This window comes from Gopherus evgoodei, chromosome 9, assembly GCF_007399415.2.
Source record: "Gopherus evgoodei ecotype Sinaloan lineage chromosome 9, rGopEvg1_v1.p, whole genome shotgun sequence".
In the NCBI taxonomy this organism is placed as follows: domain Eukaryota; kingdom Metazoa; phylum Chordata; order Testudines; family Testudinidae; genus Gopherus; species Gopherus evgoodei.
Window position 1 is genome coordinate 11,642,325 of NC_044330.1, and position 20,138 is coordinate 11,662,462.

The window sequence follows — 20,138 nt, forward strand, 5'->3', positions numbered from 1 at the left end:
CGAAAAGGAAGGCAAAAAAAGCAATGCTCTGAGTGGAGGCCAGGCTGGGGTTGTTATTTTGGACAAGCAGTCAGCAGGGTAAATTTACCTCAGCTATCATCTGGCCCAGCTCATAAGTATCACTCTAGTGATAACGAGAAGTGCACTGCCGCTGGCTGACTGAAAACAGCAGCTGAGTGGGCAGTTGGTGGCAGAGAGTGCTGTAAACTAAGCTACTAGAGGGAAAAGAAGGGAGAAACACTTGACTGGACATGCCCAGATTAGATTTAGATGAGTTACCAACTGAACACACTAATAATAGTGGCATAATTAGATCCCAGGCAGAACCCCCAAATAGGATATCCATCATGTGCGTAGTGATGCCTGTGTGTGAGACAGACAGCTCCCTCATAACACAGATCAATGAGTCTGCAACCAATATGAGGCCCTACAAAGGGGTCTTGAAAATCAAGTCTAATTTGGGGCTCAGTCCCATTGCCTTGAATGGCAGAGGCTCAAACCCTTGAACCTCAAATCATTCCTTCCAGCTGCCCCCAAATTATCATGAATGCAGCATCTGCCTATTCAGATAGCAAGCCACTTGGAACAAGGATTCTGTTCTCAGACATGTATGTAAAGAACCAAGCTCACTACCAAAGCTATAGGAGAAATAGATAAATAATAAATATACTCCACAGCCATTTCATCCTGTCTGGTGAAAGGAAACCAAACTGCAGCCCAGCTGAGACTTTATAATGCTTCTCACTAGGAGCCACTAAATCATTAACTATAAATTGGATAATATCTGCACAGTACTTTGAAGATGTAAAGCATTACAACTATTTTTACTATGAGGTATTTACCTCAGTTTAACACCATAATGGTTAATATTATCCTTACTTCCACTCCCGCTGTACTGTGGATTTTCTTCAACATTACAAGTTAAGTAGGCAAAGGAAACTAAGCTAACAAAATTAAAATCTCTAGTTGTATTCCTAATAATGTTAGGGTTAGTTATACTGATTTAATGTAAGTATGGTTGTTAACATGTTTTGTAGTCAGGGCTCCCTTCCTATGGCTCTACCTAAAACAACAAATTATTAAAACTGCAATATTTGTAAACTCTTATTTTCTTTTCATTATATACACTGTCTGTCCACCTTTCTGAATTTCACTCAAGCTTGGGTAATGAAACTAGAAAGTGACAATTTCACTCACTTCTTACCCCATTTCTCTTTTGGTTCTCATGTGCTGCCACAACTCTATTGTACTTAGGTTCACAGTGCTACAGAGAATGTTTAAATCCTCAAATCACCGTTTCTATTCATAGAGTGGTGTCTGTATTTTGTACAATCACACTTACAGGAACACAAAATCTAAATATTGAGCCACAAGCTAGCTGACTGAACCCTTTTAAGAAGGTGCTAACATTGCAAAATAAATAGACAAGTTAAATATATCCTTTTTGAAAATATGGCACAAGCACATTTTGCCTGCAAGGTCCTTATGGTCTGGAAGACTAGCCACGTTGGCTTCAAACAAGTTCACCGAAGCAATTAACCAGATGTCATCAGGCAAAGCTTGAGACGTTCACACACAAAGTTCACACAAGGACATTTTTGCAAACTCAAAGTAAAGATTCTCTCTTCACTTCCTAGGCTAAATTTTGTTTCTAACTTAGACAACTGGCAGCACACCCTCTATCATGGCTCTCTTCAGTGTTTCGGGAAGGAGAATCTCATAATGGTTTGATCCTACTAATTTTTCAGATTTCTTCATTTCCATTCTATTCTCATGAGAGCAGCAGTTCTGGAAACCATTCTATGGGAGTTTTAAAGATGTGTTTCTAATAAAGGAGACTGGAAGGGGTTTAATAGCCTTAATAGCTGTATATCAAAGAGGATTCTAACTAGCAGTGCAACAGGTGCCCAAACTAGCCTGACTGTACAGAAAGCCAGCTTCCCTGCGGCTGCTTGGAATCACTCAGATCAAGACACCCAAAACCTATCTCAGAAGGTCACCTGATCATCTATTGCAGCACTACTACCTGTGTGAGCCAGGACTGGCTAGGTATATGCATTGGCTGACCAATCACTGCCAGTTTGGTGTCAGCCTCTATCATGGAATTTTGGGTTCAGATGAGCAAGCAAAAGCAGCACATAAAGCTCTGTAAAGATGGAAAGTCCGGCAACTCAACACAGCTATGAGAGAACATCTAGCGGCAGCATGGCCTAGTGGATAGGGGACCAGACTTGGAGTCAGGAGATCTGGGTTCTCTTACCATCTCTGCTACTGACTCATTGTGCCACCTCACACAATTCACTTAAGCTCTTATTGCTTCAGTTCCCCCATTTGTGAATGGGGATAATCATACTTATTTACTCAACTTTGCATCCACAGATCTCAAAGTACTTTACAGAGGGCTATACAGGTGTTAACCACTGCTGTAAAAACACCACTTAAATGATTAAAATGAGACAGTATCAAGAGAGTTTCAGTTCATCCCCAAGCAGCAACAGCTGTGCAGAGGACTATGAAGGAGCACACAGCCCAGAGGAGAGCAGAATCTCCACAGATGCCTCAGATCCATAAGGTCCTGGGGTAAACAGTGACAATTCAATGAGCCAAATTCATCACTGGCATAACTCCCCTGCCTTCAAGGATTAATTGGAACCAAGACTGTTGGAACCTCTGGAACAGCTCTAACAGCATGGGAGCAGAATAGTCAAATGCAAGGGCACAATTTAAAGAAAGGGCACAAATCCTAGATCATTCAAGCCCCTCTTCTAGCAACAAACTGCAGAGGAGCAATGGTGCATCACTCCTGCCCCTCCTTAAGCCATATAAAATCCACATGCAGTAAGTTAGCAATAACAAAATTTGGTCCTGTGTTTCTATGAGCCTTTTTTTGTGTGCATCTCATTCACACGTGCATTACTAACACTGCAAGGCAGCCCTGCTTGGCAGTCTGCTTTCTTTTGGAAGCTTATGCAGCCACTCTGTAAATTGTTCAGTGTTAATTGAAAATTATTCTGAATATGAACTGCGAGCAACTAGCATTTAAATCAGTGCCTGCCAACTCCACATTAACAGCCCCTTCCTCTTATCTGCGAGGGAAAGGAGGACTTCACTTGTTTATTCTCCTCTCACTAACTTTCCCTTTCTTTTCTCCAGGCGCCTTTTTCAGAACTGACTCTTGACATAAAAATTACTGAATCCATCACGATCCTCTCAGCAACACATTCCACAGACCAAAGCAGCTCCAGTGGGATGCCAAGCTATTGTTCCCCCTTCCACTATGAGAGAGCTGGCTTTTGCTACGAAAACATTTAACCCCTTCACCTCAGGAAGAATTACTGAGCTACTTTCAGTAATGATTATGGCTTCTATTCTTTCCCCACTCCATGAAAGGCATGAAAAGGAAAAAAATACACAGAAAATGCACCAGAAAAGCCCCAGAAATGGGTAGATTGGAGCTGGTACTGTAGGGTCCCAATGCATGAGTTTATGGGGTCCTAAGGATTCTTGGTTGATGCATAAATCAATTGATATCTAGGAAAATTAAGATTTGATGGAAAGATGATTAGAGGCAGATGAAGGAAACTCATTGGGGATTTCCCGTTCTTTCCCTCACTTCCTAGCTTTCATAAAGCAAGGTGTGATGTTAGACAGATAGAATTGTGTAAGTGACCAGAACAGGGACCCCTTACTCACACTGATAAGCAGTTATCAATAGTTCCACAGAAGTTAATGGGACTACTCCTGAGAGCAACAAGCAGGAATCAGGGATCCCCAGACTGGCCCTATATAAGCAGTTAATCCAAATTAGCATTTTATAAAAGCAATATACTATGGTGATGGCGCACATGTAAATAGACAGACAGGTGTCTAACAAACCTTAAGCAGTTTGAGAATACCTGCGAGACTGTTTTGGGATGATCATTAATAATAATTTTTTAAAAAGGAAAACACAAATTTGTAGTCTTTCTACTTTGAACAGTTTTAAAAACAAAACAAAATAAGGCAGACATGCTGGAGCGGCAGGTGTACCCAAATGCACATGCACTGGGGTTAGACACAAGGACTGTGTGAAAGCAACTATTTGCAATACCTAAAAATTGCATTGCGTTCCTCATTTTTGGTAAAGCTCCACCAGATGCTCCTGGTACCTTCTGGAAAGAAAAAAAAGAAAATATACAGTTAAAAATTTAATCTGTGAAACTGCAATACGCAAACAACAGCCTCATGTTGGAGCTTCCCCTGACAGGTAGAGAGGCCAGTGTGCGTTCGGTGTAGGGATGCACAGATACAAATTTAGTGCTGGTAAAAGGTGTCAGACTCACATCCCTGAACAGCAAACCATAGAACACATATAGCAGGGGCAGCAGAAGCGTACGCTTCCTTCATATCCCTCGCCAATGGGACTCGACCTTGATCCAGTGGGACCACCTTCGGAAGTGAGAGTAGTTTATTCTCTATGTCCACTTACTCCCCTCTGTCAAGTGAGTGACCAATTGTGATAGCACTGGTAATGACACACACACACTTCCTAAGAACTGGATGGGACCATCATGTAATTTCACACATACTCCCACACCACCAGATGTCAATAGTGCTTAATGACTGGATGTAGACTGGACATGATGACCCAGAGGTGAAAGACTCTGCCTCCCATTATCAATCCAGGTGGGCCAGCAGGGCCCTCCTGGCTGTTATAACAGACTGTTATCTAAAAGTAAATAATCTAAAATAAATGCTTCCTCAATTAGGGCCTTAGCCTGCTCCCACTGAAGTGACTGAAAGTGATCACAGTGGTCTGTAAGCGTTAGGGGCTCTGCAAAAACCAATGCTAGGCAGATTGGTTTAGTTTTAAGATGGCAAAAACCTGCGAGCAGAGCACAGCTGAGTGCCAGGTCTTCCAGCAATAGAGCTAATTTCAATTTCAGGTAGTGTTTTTGCCAATTCAAAGTGCTTTACAAAGCAATGGGAAGAATACCAGCAGCACCATAAGTGTAAAAGCAAATGCAACCACAACTCTTTCTAAGCTATTCGGAACCATGTACTGTTAAAGTTTCTTCAGTGATTCATTTTTTGTGGCTCTTGTGCCACCAGCGTATCTTTTACAGCATGTAACAATGTCATGCTACTTTAAGTGGGATTTGTTTGTTGCTTTTTCATTATTTTTTTTAAATAGTAAAATTAGGATACAACAGGTGGAAAGAAACAGGCCCAGAATCTGTCAACCTAGGAAGAATTCATGTGTTTGTCTCTGCTGACAGGGAGGTGAAGAGTTCACATATTTTGGGTGATTCTTTCTCCCATGTAAATAAAGCTTCGGCCAAAGAGACTGGCTAGAATCACCAACAAGCTTTCACACCCCACAGAAAAGTTTTCCATGATCAGAAAGAACACACACCAACTAATGTTTGTCGGCTACACTTATCAAAACAACAGAACCTACTGTTCAGATTTATCATACTGATTTTTTATTTATTCACCCTGTAGGCAGGGGGAATAGCCACTAGTATTAAAAACTAGCTCATTCTCTCAATGAAATGTAAATGACAAACAGAATTATGTAGCATCTTTTCTCACTCTTAAAAAAAATCCCTGATCTACTACAAAAAGCAGCAACAGCAGCAATATACAAAACAGATGGTTGCTCCCCACCCCACACCTCCCACACTATCTCAGTGGTTCAGCTAACACTGGAAAGATGGGACTGAATTCCCATCACTCCATGTGTGACCTGAAGCAAGACATTAAGATCAAAATTTTCAAGAGTGACCTCTCACTTTGGGTGCCTCCATTTTTGGCTGCCTACCTTTAAATATCTCAGCCTGATTTTCAGACGTGCCAAACACCTGCCACTTCTACCGGCTTCATCTGAAGTGGTGGACAATCAGCACTTCTGAAAAAGCAGGCCCAGGCAGTGTGCCTTGCTTTCCCTATCTGTAAGCCGGAGGTGATAACTTTCCTTCCTCACAGGCTATTACAAGCATTAATTAATATTTGTAAAGCATTTTAAGATCCTGCAGTAAAAGTCAGAGTCAATGCGAAGTAAAAAAAAATGAGGAGTCCTTGTGGCACCTTAGAGACTAACAAATTTGTTTGGGCATAAGTTTTCATGGGCTAGAACCCACTTCACAGATATATGAAGTACAAAATACAGGAGCAGGTATCACTATTAATAGGAGTGCTATGTCGGTCTCTCCATGTTACTTGAACTAAGTGTCAGGAACCTTATTTGGCAGCTCTATAAATTGCAGATCTGTGTAATGAACCACCATGTTATCTATGTTCTCACAAGAGGACCCATTGCTATCTGAGCACCTGCCATGTAGCAAATCTTACCCTTCCCAATGCAGCGCAATGGTTTCAAAAGTCAAGGGGTCTAAGGCAGAGAGAGCACCCAACTGAACACTGCCTGTGTTATATCCCTGCTGTGCACAGTACTGGAATCACAACCATTGAGGCTGCAGAAGAGTACCTGATTTTTAAATCTCAGAAAAAAAATGACTACATAAAAATTCAATTTGATGAGTCAACTGACATTGCTACCGTGGGGGTGCTGCTCAGCATGCAGTGCCAGTGACATATGTTTCCCATTGATTCTATGGAAGATGACTTGGGAACAGATCCTTCACTAGTATAAGCTGCCATAGCTCCACCGAAATCAATGGAGCTACGACAATTTACACAAGCGGAGAACCTGCCCCTTGCTCTTTTGTAAAGCTGTGCCAGGACACACAGCTGATACTTATCCCAGACACTTCAGGAAGCAACAAATACTTCCACATTCTGCAGAGATGATCCCAAGGCAATGAGAGACAAGAATAGCAACCTGGTCACATCCATTCGAAGTCACTGCACCCAGTGCCGCATGGCTTCTCTGTCTCATACAGCCCTAGTTCTTAGTAAGCATCCAAGAACCTTCGCTGGGTCCTTCATTAAGCTGTTAAGCAGGTGAACCTCATTAGAAGCAGTCTAACAGATTCGCAACATTTGGCATTGTTTTGCTATGACATAGGGCTCCATCACTAGCAACTCCACAGGAGGGAGGTGGCTTCCACAAGGTAGCAACATCTCAACAAGCTGCTTTCAGAGCAGAAGTACAGGTCCTCACAAAGGATCACAAGTTTCTCCTTACTGATACCTTCAATCATTCAGTATGGGTGGCAGGCTTAGCCAACCTTGCTGATATCGCTGAGTACCCGAATGAGCTGAACTATTCTTTCCAGGGGCAACACACAAATGCCTGCCCATCTGCACTAAGGTACAAGCATTCATCAGAAAACATGGACACTGGTCTTCCTGAGAATAGACAAAATGTGGGGTCATTTGAGACTTCAAGACAACACATCTGCAAAAATTGTGTGGATCACTAGAGCCTATTAAATTATATTTTTATAGTTCCAATTAACTCATTTAATTAATGTTAATGTCTTAAGGCCGACCATCTAGTATGGTAACATGAAGACATGTATGAATTTATGATGTTGTCCAGAAAAAGTGAAGCAGAGAAGTAGTTTTTATTTTCGCCCCACTGTAAACCTTTGGAGACATATCCAAACACATGTACATACCCATACGCAATTAACATAGGGGCATTGTGCTAGACATCCCTTGTTTCTCAGAGAAATAGTAATACTATCGTATTCTGAGTTTACATATCCCCTCTCATCCAGAAGGATCCCAATGTGGGTTACATATTCTAGAAGTTATGGACATTCAGCCACCTCTGTGGTGGAATGCTGCAGCCATTATTATTACTCAACAGGCTCCAGGTGGACAGAAGAGTACTGCCTTATCAATTACCACTGTGTCATCCACTAGCCACGTACTACCCCAATCTTGCTGAACTTGGCAGCTGAGTTCTCCCAATGTCCTAAGCAAGATGGTACAGCTGCAACTCACACAGAAGACTTGAGATTCCTTAGTAGGGGAAGAGTGTCTTTGCAGTGATCTAGCCGCTTATGTTTACTTTGACACTGAGGTGAATATCAGTGTACTTGCTTTTCATCTCCAGAGATCTTGGTTCAAATCCTTGTCAACACAACAAGCAAAGGGATTTTAGAGATCCCATTTTAACCTTAATTTGGATTTATACAGAAACCTCCCATATACTTTGGCAAGACTAGGGCCGGGTCTACACTAGGTGGAGGGGGGATCGATCTAAGATATGCAACTTCAGCTATGAGAATAGTGTAGCTGAAGTCGATGTATCTTAGATCGACTTAGAATCATTTACTTTGCGTCCTCGTGGAGTGGGATCGACGGCAGCCGCTCCTCCGTCGACTTTGCTTCTGCCTCTCGCCTAGCTGAAGTTCAGCAGTCAATGGGAGAGTGATCGGGGATCGATTTATCTTGTCTACATTACATGAAATAAATCGATCCCTGATAAATCGATCGCTACCCACCGATCCAGCGTGTAGTGTAGACGTACCCTAGCAGACTCTCTCATGACTAGAACAACAAGGACATTGGAGGCTAGGGGTGATACTCCTATGTAAGCCTGCATAGGACTTCTGCCCACCTGGCTCTAGTCAGTGCAATTACCTTTCATAAGCACCAAATCCACTCACCAAAAGAACATTTGCTAGAATCTGCCCAGTCTACCACAAGTTTACAGTAACAGTGTGATGGAAATGCAGTTATTTCTCAACTGCCCAGGGACAGAGGATTCCCCTAATTTGTAGCATACACCCACTCACCCCAACTTGCAGCCACCACTCTTCTGATAAAGTAAGAATGGACAGGACATTTTTCCAAGTTCAAGGGAGATCCCTGATCAGCCAAAAAGATCACTGCTGTGGAGCAACAGGAAGCACTCTTTGTCCCACCCTAGGTAACTATCTCAGTCCCAGTAATTGGCCCAAAGATTCAAAGCTACATTGGAAAGTAAACTGAGTGGCACCTCAAACTAAACCACACCAAGTCCCTTCCGCTCTGTTTGGGTCAGAGTTCATTAACTTCCATTGTATTAGAATACAAAAACACCAAACAAATACATGCACATGTGCAAACACACAGTTGACCCTAACATTTGATATCAATAGTAATCCAGTAACAGTAGGGAAGTATAACTAATAGGAAGCTTGTCTGTATTATAAGAGATTGATCTAGGAAGCAGTGTTTGGATCTAGGGTCCATTTCAGGCTACAGTTTGGATTACAGCCCAGTGAGGACTAAGGTTCACTCTTCTGAGTCAATTTCTGCCAGCTTGAGCCAAACTCTCATGAAAACCCTTGTTCTCAGAAGATTCCAAATATATCTGAACCAGAACCAATGTACAGGCCTCCTGGTCCAGATTTTTAAAGCTACTTAGGCACCTAAAGATGAGCATAGGTGCCCAGTAAAAGCAATGGGAATTAAACACCTAGGTGCTTGTGGCGGGAAGAATCATCATACATACCAATGTGCATCTTTAGGTAACTAAGTACCTTTAAAAATCTGGCCCCTGGCGGTTTGAATAAAAACTGCACAGTTGAGTTTGAACCCAAGGATCTGAATCTGACCTCTACTCAGCCCAAAATTCAAAGGGGGTCAGCTTTGACATTTCAGGTTTGGCCCATCTCCCAGAAACTTTATCTGAACTTGCATAGGAGGTATAAGAACTATCCGAATAGCAGGTCTGGAAGCTAGAAATCTCACCTCTATCACATGTCGTTTCAGATGCATATATACACACTGTCCTGTTTTTCGATAGTGCCTTTCAACGTGTTCCCTTCCAAATCCCAGAAACGTGTTCATGCACACATAGAGACCTCCTTCTGAACCCTGAAAGGAATCACAGAAAACAGTTACAGTACAGAAGGAACTGAATGGGACAGAGAGACACCAGCAAGCAGAGATAGTTAGGAACCACAACCTTTTGCACCCTCCCCTTATCACATTAGCACATCACACGCTTACATATCAGGTTATAGAGCACAGACAGTTATCTTCCTTTTAAGAATCTTCCACACCATGTGACAATGTATACCAGCAGCTGATTGGACTACAGTGACTGTAACACTGAAGGTTAACAAGGTTATGGCACCACTAAAGAGTTTACAGCAACGCAACTGCACTGGTGCAGCTATAAGCTCTCTAATGGAGCCACTCTAGGCCGACGGGCGAGAGCTCTCCCATTGACTTAATTAATTCGCCCCCAACAAGCAGTGGCAGACATGTCAGCAGGAGAAGATCTCCCGCCGATATAGCACTGTCTACACTGACAGTTAGGTTGGTGTAACTACTGTCGCCCGGGGGGATGGCTTATTCACACCCCTAAGTGACTTACGCTATACTGACATAAGTGGTAGTGTAGACATAGCCTAAGTGTGTCAGGACCTGATGTCTAGTAGCAGGCCTTGAAAAATCCATTTGACTATTCATCCTTTGCAAAAGGAAGGTATCCCTTGGCGAGTGTGAGCAGTTTGGGGGAAAGGGTAGGCTGCTAAGCCATCAATACCAGCAGAATCTAAGCTTTCATTTTAAATAATACAACATCTCTAGCCCTATGGTTACAAAGATAACCTTCTGAATGGGAACTGGTGCAGAGCTGTCCTCCTAAGGGTGAAAACTGGCTGACTACTTCAGTGCCTCTTCTCTTGATCATTGCTTTCCCAAGCTGTACAGAGTTACTCCCGAGATTTTGGCCTGTTTCACAGCTCCTGTCTAGAACCCACTGGGCAAAATGAAATTGTTAAGAATCATCTGGGTTTTGCTCTGCTTCTGTTTGAGACATCTATGAACAGAGGCAGGCATTGGCCCTAATCATAGAGTAAAGGAAACTTAAAACAAGTATAGCAGAGGAGAATCATGAGTTACACCCCCTTTCGATTGATTAGAAAGACTGAAATCCCCAGGAAGGTCCAGGTAAAGCAACTCAGTAAATTTCTCTTTCCCAGTAGCTGGGTGTTGAGGCTGCCTCACTGATCAGGGAATTGCCCCAGAATCCCGCTGCCACCAGCTCCCTCCCAAATCATTCAAAACTGGCTGCTAATAGGTCTGGTCACCTGGTTAGTAGGCATCAGACTACTAGAAAGGGCTTGAAAAATGTATCTATTGTTCCATGGAGGTGGTGCAGAACAAAGGGAGGTCCTTTTAAAAGCACTTTGACCTTCCTTGCATTCTGAACTGCAGGATGACAAAACATCTCATTTCTGATTCTCTGGAAACACCACTAGCGGAAGTCACCCATAGCTAGCTTAGATATTGCTAGTGTACTGAGCAACAAGAGTCACCAATGGCTTCAAAATGTTACACATAAGGAACATACACATCATTCTTGATCATTAATTGTTACAGGGATAGGTGTGTTCTTGTATCTCTTGCATGTGAAAAACCCAGAAATCAAAACTATGGACAGGAAACAGAACTAAATGTACTCTCCCAAGTTCGGAGTCATTGTTTTATCCAAAGTCACCGGAGGTGCTGAAAGAACACTCTGAATGGCTGATAGTGCTAAAACTGCCTGGGTTATTTAGTGCCTGACTAAATTCCTCCCTAAGCATTGGGCCTATTAATCCAGTTCACCTCAAACGTGCAAACTTCTAGGCTAAAAATACAAAATTCAAACCATGTTTACTAGCCAAGCTCTCCGAAGTTGGAGAACAATAATCAAATGGAGACACTATCAACAATATCTCAACCATTTTCCTCAGTACAGGAACCCCTTAAGGAAGAAAAAAAACATTTTGATGTCTGGTCTATAACACAATTTAAGCAACTAGTGTTTGCCAACCAAGCTCAATTTTGCATTAATACTGTTTTCTGCGCATGGCCCCCTCCTCCCAGACACTGTCAGTGTGAAGTCAATGGCAGAACTTTCATTTGTTTCCATGGAGCCAGGATTGCACCCTGTTTTTGCCTTCCTGTGCGGATCCCTTCATTCTTATGGTAAATCGTGACATCCTTCCCCCACTTTTTTGGGACTGCCCCCAATTCCTGATTTTCTAAAAGGAAATCCATCAGCCTAACGCTCATAAAAAGCTTGGTTAAAAGACTAACCTGGACATGACAAACACTATCCACAGTTTAGACTTCAGAAGCAGCAGTATCCCAACAGTGTCTAGAAGCTTCAACCACGATCCCTTTTGCTAGGCACTTAAACACATAAGAGACAGTACCTGCTCCAAAGAACATGCTGTCTAAATAGATAAATTGGACAGATGGTGGGAGCAAGAAGGTATTTGTATTTTTATGTTACACATGGGGAACTTATGCAGATTTAGCTTAAGTAACTTGCCCAAAGTCACCTAATGAATCTGTAGCAGAGTCAGGAATTGGACCAAGTCTCACAAGTCCCAGTCCAGTGAAGCCCAGGTTCACTCTTCTCTCCAGGGAGCATCCCCTCAGGTAACCAAATATCATTTATACATTTGCTGTTGCTGGTATTGCACCATGCAGATCACCATACATGCTCACTAATACAGGCCATATATCCACTGAGCCAGTGTTTCTGTTGGGGGGTGGCATGTGTCTTCTACATGGGAGTTTGTATGTATGAAAAGAAAATACAGAGTCATGCCCAAACAGCAGGGCCCCCTTGCTAAATCAGAGAGAGGTGGGAACAGACAGCCAGGGTAGTTTATAATTTCATATTGTCATCTCAGTGGCTTTGTTGTAGACGCTGATCTGTGATGAACATCCCACGGTTACTGCTGTGAACTTTACGTATGCAAGATGAAGTTGGACTAAAACAGATTTTAATATTACAGATGCATACACAGAGCACAATCCTAGCTGTCTGCTGAAAGTCAGCTACTTCATATCCTCCCCTCAAAGGTAGCTATACATTGCTCCACCACTTATCCCAAATCTCTCTTTACAAGGTCCCAAAGCATGTCACGGCTTGATCATGCAACTCTCTTTCATACAGGTAGTCCTTATTTACACATATGTTCCCATTCTTGTCAATATGGCTACTTATGCAGGAATTGCAGGCATTGGAAAGGGCTGCAGGATTGGCTCTTATACACATAAAGCACCAGTGAAATGCTGCTGTTTCTGTGATGGAGAGCAGGAGTCAGAAAACTGCTGAACAGAAGACTACACAACAGCATGGGGCGGAGAGAAGAGAGAATGACATTTTATCCCAAGACTCTTGGGCAAACACTTTCCTCTTATGGAAAGTAATGTGGTTTCTTTAACATGAACCAAAACAGATGCACCTTTGGTTTTTCAGGTTCACCTGAAAGATCCGCAATAGCAAACTGGATGGTTTGCATTTCTCCTGCAGAGTTCTGTCTCACAAGGCTGAACTGATCCTGCTGGGATCCGTCAGAAGCGTGTGGAGTTAGAAGAAGGGTTGTCTAGGTCTTTCAAACCTAAGATCAGCCCACCCAACCATTCAGAACTCCAGTGACTAGAAACTACAATGATGGGTGTGCTACGGCCAGAAGTCATGTCTTTAAACTATTCAGCTAACTGATCTCTATTTTATTCATGAACCACTTGGGGAAAAAAATTATTTATGCATTCTATTCATGGCCCTCCTTAGGATTTATGGGGCCCTATGCAGTATTATTAATTTGGTGCCCCTATGCTGGCGCATTCGGCTCTGTGAATATGGCCCCTGCCTTCTGCCTGGTAAGGCGACTGCAGAGTGCCCTGGGTGTGCGGAAGCTGGCCCACTCTTACCTACTGTCCTGGTTATAGGAGCAGACTCCGTGGATGGGTGCGCCGGGGAAAATTTAGTGGGTGTGGAGCTCCCACCGGCACCAATCTCCCCCCGGTGCCCTCCTCACCTCTCGCACACTGGCAGCCCTGTGCTTACCAGCTCCTCTCCCTCCATTCCAGCACTTTCAGAGCACTGCAAACAGCTGATTTGTGGCGTTCAAGCTCTGGGAGGGAGGGGAAGGAGTGGGGACGGGGCGCGCTCAGGGAATAGGGGGGCGGGGGTGAAGCAGGAGTGGGAAGAGGCAGGGCAGAGGCAGGGAGTTGGGGATGGGGTGGAGCCTGGAGCAGAAGCGGGGGGGTCAAGCACCCCCCGGCAAGACGAGAAGTCAACTCCTGTGGTTCCAGTGGTGCCCCAAATTTTCGGGTGCCTCACGTATGCCTAAGGACGGCCCTGATTCTATTTAACATCAACCCCCTGAACTTCAAACTATCAAGACCTTTGAAGCAAGGGCTGCATCTACCATTATGAACCACCCAGGACATCACTGACATGAAGTTGTAATAATAATTTATTTTAAAATCATCCCCAATATATGTTTTCATAGATTCACACAGTTTAAGGTCAGAAGGGACCATTATGATAGTGTTGTTTGACCTCTAGCATAGAGTTTTGCAGATAAATACACATGTAGATCTTTAGTATATGAAACATGGATGCCACCTGACATATGCAGTCATTCCTTGTCCCTTTTCTTTTACATCCTTTATTATCTCCACAGCTAAAGCATTCTCACAAAAAGTCAAGGCGGCATCCCAGTTAAAGGAAGCCTGTGGATGCTCGGCCTAAATAAAAATATATCCCATTGTCAATGGATAGGTGTTTCGGGAACTTTGTTTACAATTCTGTTTTCTCGGAGACACTTCGTTCTCTTTTTTCCCAGAGCGACTCCATGAGAGCACTCAGCTCTTTTGGTAAGAAGGCTACTGCAACTATTTGACATTTTCAGGACATATGCTAAATGTGGAAGCTGCGTAAGTTAGCTGGTGGTTACTAACAGGAAAGTTATTTCTCTCTGTTCTCTCACACAACCTGGACAGAAGAAAACATTGTGTTCAAAAGTCTAACACAGTCATGGTAAAACAGCATTAATGGTAAGGACTAGATCTCTCTGATATATGAAATTCATCCCTATGCAGAGAGACAGGCCCTTGCTCGACTTAATACCCTTTCAAGCCCTATTCCGAGGGCCTAACTGGGGCCCTTCACCTTGTGCTGGTGAATTTCACCTATAGAGAATACCATATGGCCTGGAAGGAGGCAACATTCATCCTAGACTTCTAAGTGGCTATGGTGGAAAAACGTTTTTACTGATTTTTTTTTTTAAATGTGAGTGCATTTTTGTTTTGGTGAAAGGTGCCAGAGACTCAAGCACACTATTTATTTGCAAACAAGAACAATATACTGTTTCCAGGGACTGGGAACTCTCTACAATCAAAATCCCGAAGGTTCAGTAGTGAGGTGCATAAAGAGGAGTTTTATTGATCATGCCCATTCTACTGTAGTATCCACTCAGCCTGAACTAAACAACCGAAGTCCTGTCCCAACATGCACTGGGATCAGTGTAAACTCTGGGATGGAGCATCTGGAGAGTGTTTTCTTTTACTTTTTCAAAGTTCTAAGACAGTGTTAAGGTGGAAGCTTCTACCCACTGCTCTGACAGTGGGCCTTGATCCTGACCTAGAAGGACCTTCTAGTAAGAGATTAGTGCAGCCTTCTCACCCATTCAATCCCCTAAAGATTCAGGGAAGTCTTTGTAACAACATGCACCCACAAAGTGGGAGTAAATGCAAGTTTTCCTTGCAACACTGCTTACTATTCTTCATCATTTACATTGCAGGAGTGACCACAGTGTGCTAAGTGCTTTCCAAACACAGAGGAAGGCACAGTCCCTGCGCCAAAAAGCAGATAGTCTAGAAAGATTATCTTATATCATCATTTAGACAGTACTTTGTATTAAAATAAAGGCTTTCCTGGAAGGGAATCCATGGAGGTATAAAGTTAAAGCATGATAGGGTCCACCTCCCTTCAAACTGTGGGGAGAGAGGAGGGAGATGGGAAGGCTGGGGAACACAAACACCATTCCACAAGAAACCAGCATGAGATCACCATCTCATTTCAAGCACACAGGACATCAACAGCTATCAGATGCTAATGGCATTCAGTCCCTACCAACCTGATCTGAATTTGAACCGGTGACCTGTATCCTATTGCCAATCCCCAAGCCATCCAGTCCCCTAGGGAAATCTACGGTTTAACATTTTCATTTCCTGACATGACTAGGCTAATAATGTATAAGGACATGTGGCTGTTACAGAGCCGTTAACATGGTGAACAGTCACATAGTAAAACATACCAGTATGTACCACAGGAAAGATGAAAAAGGATACATTAAATCTCACGATCCTCAATAATTATCTCAGATGTTACGAGATGATAGTAGTTACCAGGGGATTATCCACCAACAACTAATCTCTAATTGAGATTTCTTACATTAAGGGACAAATCCTAAAGCCAATGGAATCGATGGGAGTTTTGCCATAGTCTTCAATGAAACTTAAGATTTATCCCTACAGAAATGATGAGCCAGTGAAACATTTTAGGATCCTCCTGAGAGAGAGAGAGATCATCTGTGATCACCATTACAAGTCTGGTTGTGGCCAACCAAAAACCTCCTGCTGTAAAAGAGTACAGCTATAATACAATCTTTACTGTATTTGGAAGGGTTAAAAGAGAATTTCTATAATATCCAGAACGTAGGAACCTGACAGTAGCTTAATGAAGTGACAGCCTTCCTATTTCATAAATGTTTAAAAGGTCAAAAGATAGCAGAAGCTTCAGCATTTAATAATCATCTAAACAACATGTAATTGCTTACAATGGGGAATGAAAAGAAAGCAGGTGTCTCACATTCTCCATTGCTACTGACAGTGGAACAATAAAAGCAAATCATGTCAAAGTGAATGAATACAAAGCACATCAAGATTGCCCCGGCACAATTCAAAAAAAACACACATCCCAGCCACCAAGTAAACCAGATACAATATCCTGCATTAATTTACCAGTATTTAAACTGTGCATTGGGTGCTGGAATCTAGTCAAAGTGCTATTCGGCAAGAACAGACACAAGCCTGCCACTTGATTAATCAAGATGCAGACACAAACAAATGAAGCAGTAAAGAACACCACACACAAATGAGAGATGAAAGGCAAAACATATGGAAATGCAGAGTGGGGAGAAGATAAGCAAACTACAGGAGTGGGGGGGGCAGGAAAAAAGAGATAAAAATAAAAGGCAGGACAAGAGGGACCCAAGAAAAAATGAGTGGGGAAGGGGAAGATGGAAGACAGGAGGAGAATAAGAGCAAGGCTGCTAGCAACTGGACTAGTCCAAACTATAACTTCACACCTCCTTTTTTTTTTTTTTTTTTTTTTTTTTTAAACAGAGTCACTATTTTATTTTATTATGTCTTGTCATCAGTGTATACAAAATAACATGTCGGAGAGAAGGGAGGTCAGGAATTTCTATTCATTGGGTACACAGGAACAAGAAGACATTCAACTCTGTTGAAAGGTGGCAAATTTTAAGCAGTTAAAAGGAAATACATTCCCACTCACAATACAGTTAGCCTGGGGAACTCATTGCCACAAAAGATCTTTGACACGAAGGGCTTGGCTACACTCGAAACTCCAAAGCGCTGCCTTTGAAGTGCGAGTGTGGTTGTAGCGCCAGCGCTGGGAGAGAGTTCTCCCAGTGCTGCAGGTACTCCACCTCCCCGTGGGGATTAGCTCGCAGCGCTGGGCCACTGTTTACACTGGTGCTCTGCAGCGCTGTAACTTGTGCTCAGGGATGTGTTTTTTCACACCCCTGAGCGAGAAAGTTGCAGCGCTGTAAAGCCCCAGTGTACCCAAGGCCTAAGATCTTAGCAGGATTCAACAAAGGATCTGACATTTCTATTGATAGAATATCCAGTTACAATGCTACATATTACTAATATAAACAAGAGGTTTGGACAGGGTATAAACCTTCATGTTTCCAGCTTAAATCAACTTTTAGCTATTTTGAGTTAGGAAGAAACTCTCCCTTGGGACAGATTATCCCTTAACTGCCTGTTGACGATTCCTTACACCACCTCTGATGTACCTGGTACTTGCCACCATTGGAGACACGATACTGAGACAGATGGACTGTTGGTCAGATCCAGCATGGAAATTCTTGTGTTCCGTTTGATAGTATCTACACAGAGACACTAAAATGAAACCCAACCACCATTCTAAAGATTGCTCGCTTCTGTAAGTCAAAGCAGTTCCTCTCATGGAACCAGCGAGCTCCCCATTCTGAAGCAATCTGTTTAGGCATGTTCACAAGCAGGAGCATGGCCTCTATATTACTGAGTAGTTCTGATGGCAAGACAAGAGAGGCTCATGGAGCACTCCTGACTTGTGACACAGGAACAGAAATTATATTCTGCCATGAGATCCAGCAGATATTAGTCCTCCTAGGGCAATGGTGCCTAAACTTTTCCTCTTGCGCCCCAACCACCCCAATAACGGAATGTGTCCGTGCTCCCCTAGGCCCAGAACCAGGGCTGGGGGCTGGGAGTAGAGCCAGGGGCTGGAGCCAAAGTCAGCAGTTAGGAGCGAGGCCATAGCCAGCGGCCTGGAGCCACAGCTGCAGCCAGGGGCTGGGGCAGGGCCGGAGTGGAGTTGGGGGCAGAGTAGAGCTGGGTGGTGCGCCCTCCCTGCCCCCCGTCTGGGGTTGGCCCAGACCCTGCTGGGCCCTGTTAGGAGGGCACACACCACAATTTGGGGACCACTGTCCAAAGGACATTTGAAGGCCTTTGAATAACCACATGGTATATGAAGCTCACCTGCAGTTCAATCAATAATAATGATTGTGTTGATGGCTGGTAATACCCAGATTTACACTGCTGCCTGTGTTTATAACGTCCTTGTGTAGCTATATAAGGAAAACCCCAACCTGGTGGATAGCCAAAGCAGCATGGCTGTTTCTCTTATGGGAGCTGCTGCGTGCGTCACCCCTGCAAATTCTGCTCATACTTGGCTATTTTAGAGACTTGGTGTAGCAGTAACCATCTGGTTAGTTTTAGTATCAAAGGGCACTGCCAGACAGCAAAGAACTCATCCATCAGAGAGATGTAAGCTACAATATCTTCCTGGAGCGCAAAGAAAATTAAAATGTTGTCCCTGATGTGCCCCACCACCTAACTAAAGACCTTCAGCCATATCTAAACAAGGATCGCTGCTCATACTTTGCAATCTGACACATGCAACCAAGCAATGCACCACATCAGTAATTCCAGCACAGGAAAAACAAGCCACTTTGCAGCTCAGCCAAAATCATCTGTCTGGAGCAATGTCCAGATTTATTAAATTCTTGTCACCTTTTGCTCTGCTTTACTCCCCCCTCCCCACATCATTAAAAAGAGACAATGGTTTTCATATCTGTGTTGAGATACTTTGACCTAAGGGAGAGCCAGTGACTAGAACACTGTTATTACTAGAAAGTTACATGCAACAAGATCACTGATGCCAATTACACACTCACTAAAAGACTTCAGTCTGCATTGTACTGTCCGATAAACAGCAAAGCATATGGCAGTTGAACCCTTTGGGAATTCTCCTAATATAACCATTACCGAGCTCCCCACTCACAAAACCAAGTCAGCAAGATCTACATTAGAAGCTGTCATCAGCAGGAAGATTTTCCAGCTGCAATGAGGCTGAGCTTTGTGCTGCTAAAACAAATCCCTTTCTGCAACCGGTGGAGGTGAGCTATAGGACCAAACTAACAATCTATGTCGGACCGGTAGCATGCACTGCAGTTGCAATATTTCACATGCAAGATCTAATGTTCAGAGCAGATATGTCTAAGATATGCAAAATCTGAACATAACACATTGACACTTCAATTTCCACCCCTTTTTTAGATGTCATCTCTCCCTGCGTCATCTTTTGCCTAAGCAAGTTTGCACGTTCTTCAGGGCAGGGATCCTGTCTTTTATGTAGGGCACAAGACATACTTATAGTCTATATCAGTGGTTTTCACACTTTTTGTACTGGTGACCCCTTTCACACAGCAGCATCTTAGTTTGACCCCCCCTTACAAGTTAAAAATGGGGTTAATTTAATTTAATGGGAGCTCGGGGCTATCAGCCCCACAGAGCCAACAGCTCACGACCCCCATGTAACCACCTTGCAACCCTCTGAGGGGGCATGACCCCCAGTTTGAGAACCACTGCTCTATATAAATAACACTGCAAAAAGAACAGGAGTACTTGTGGCGCCTTAGAGACTAACAATTTTATCTGAGCATAAGCTTTCATGGGCTACAGCCCACTTCATTGGATGCACGCAGTGGAAAATACAGTAGGAAGATATATATATACACCCAGAGAACATGAAACAATGGGTGTTACCATACACTCTCTAACAGAGAGATCAGTTAAGGTGAGCTACTACCTATCCTTGC

At 43.2% G+C, this 20,138-nt stretch overlaps 1 protein-coding gene across 2 annotated transcripts in view; it reads right to left on the reverse strand.

The window, feature by feature from the left end:
- The window catches only part of USP13 (ubiquitin specific peptidase 13), an 84,226-nt gene that overhangs the window by 53,982 nt on the left and 10,106 nt on the right, over positions 1-20,138 (reverse strand). For both annotated transcript variants that reach the window (XM_030575720.1, XM_030575719.1), the window contains exons 2-3: positions 9,634-9,759; positions 4,091-4,151 (exon numbers count right to left, since the gene is read on the reverse strand). In XM_030575720.1, the coding sequence (XP_030431580.1) occupies positions 4,091-4,151; positions 9,634-9,759 (187 nt within the window). The remainder of the gene's footprint in view (positions 1-4,090; positions 4,152-9,633; positions 9,760-20,138) is intronic.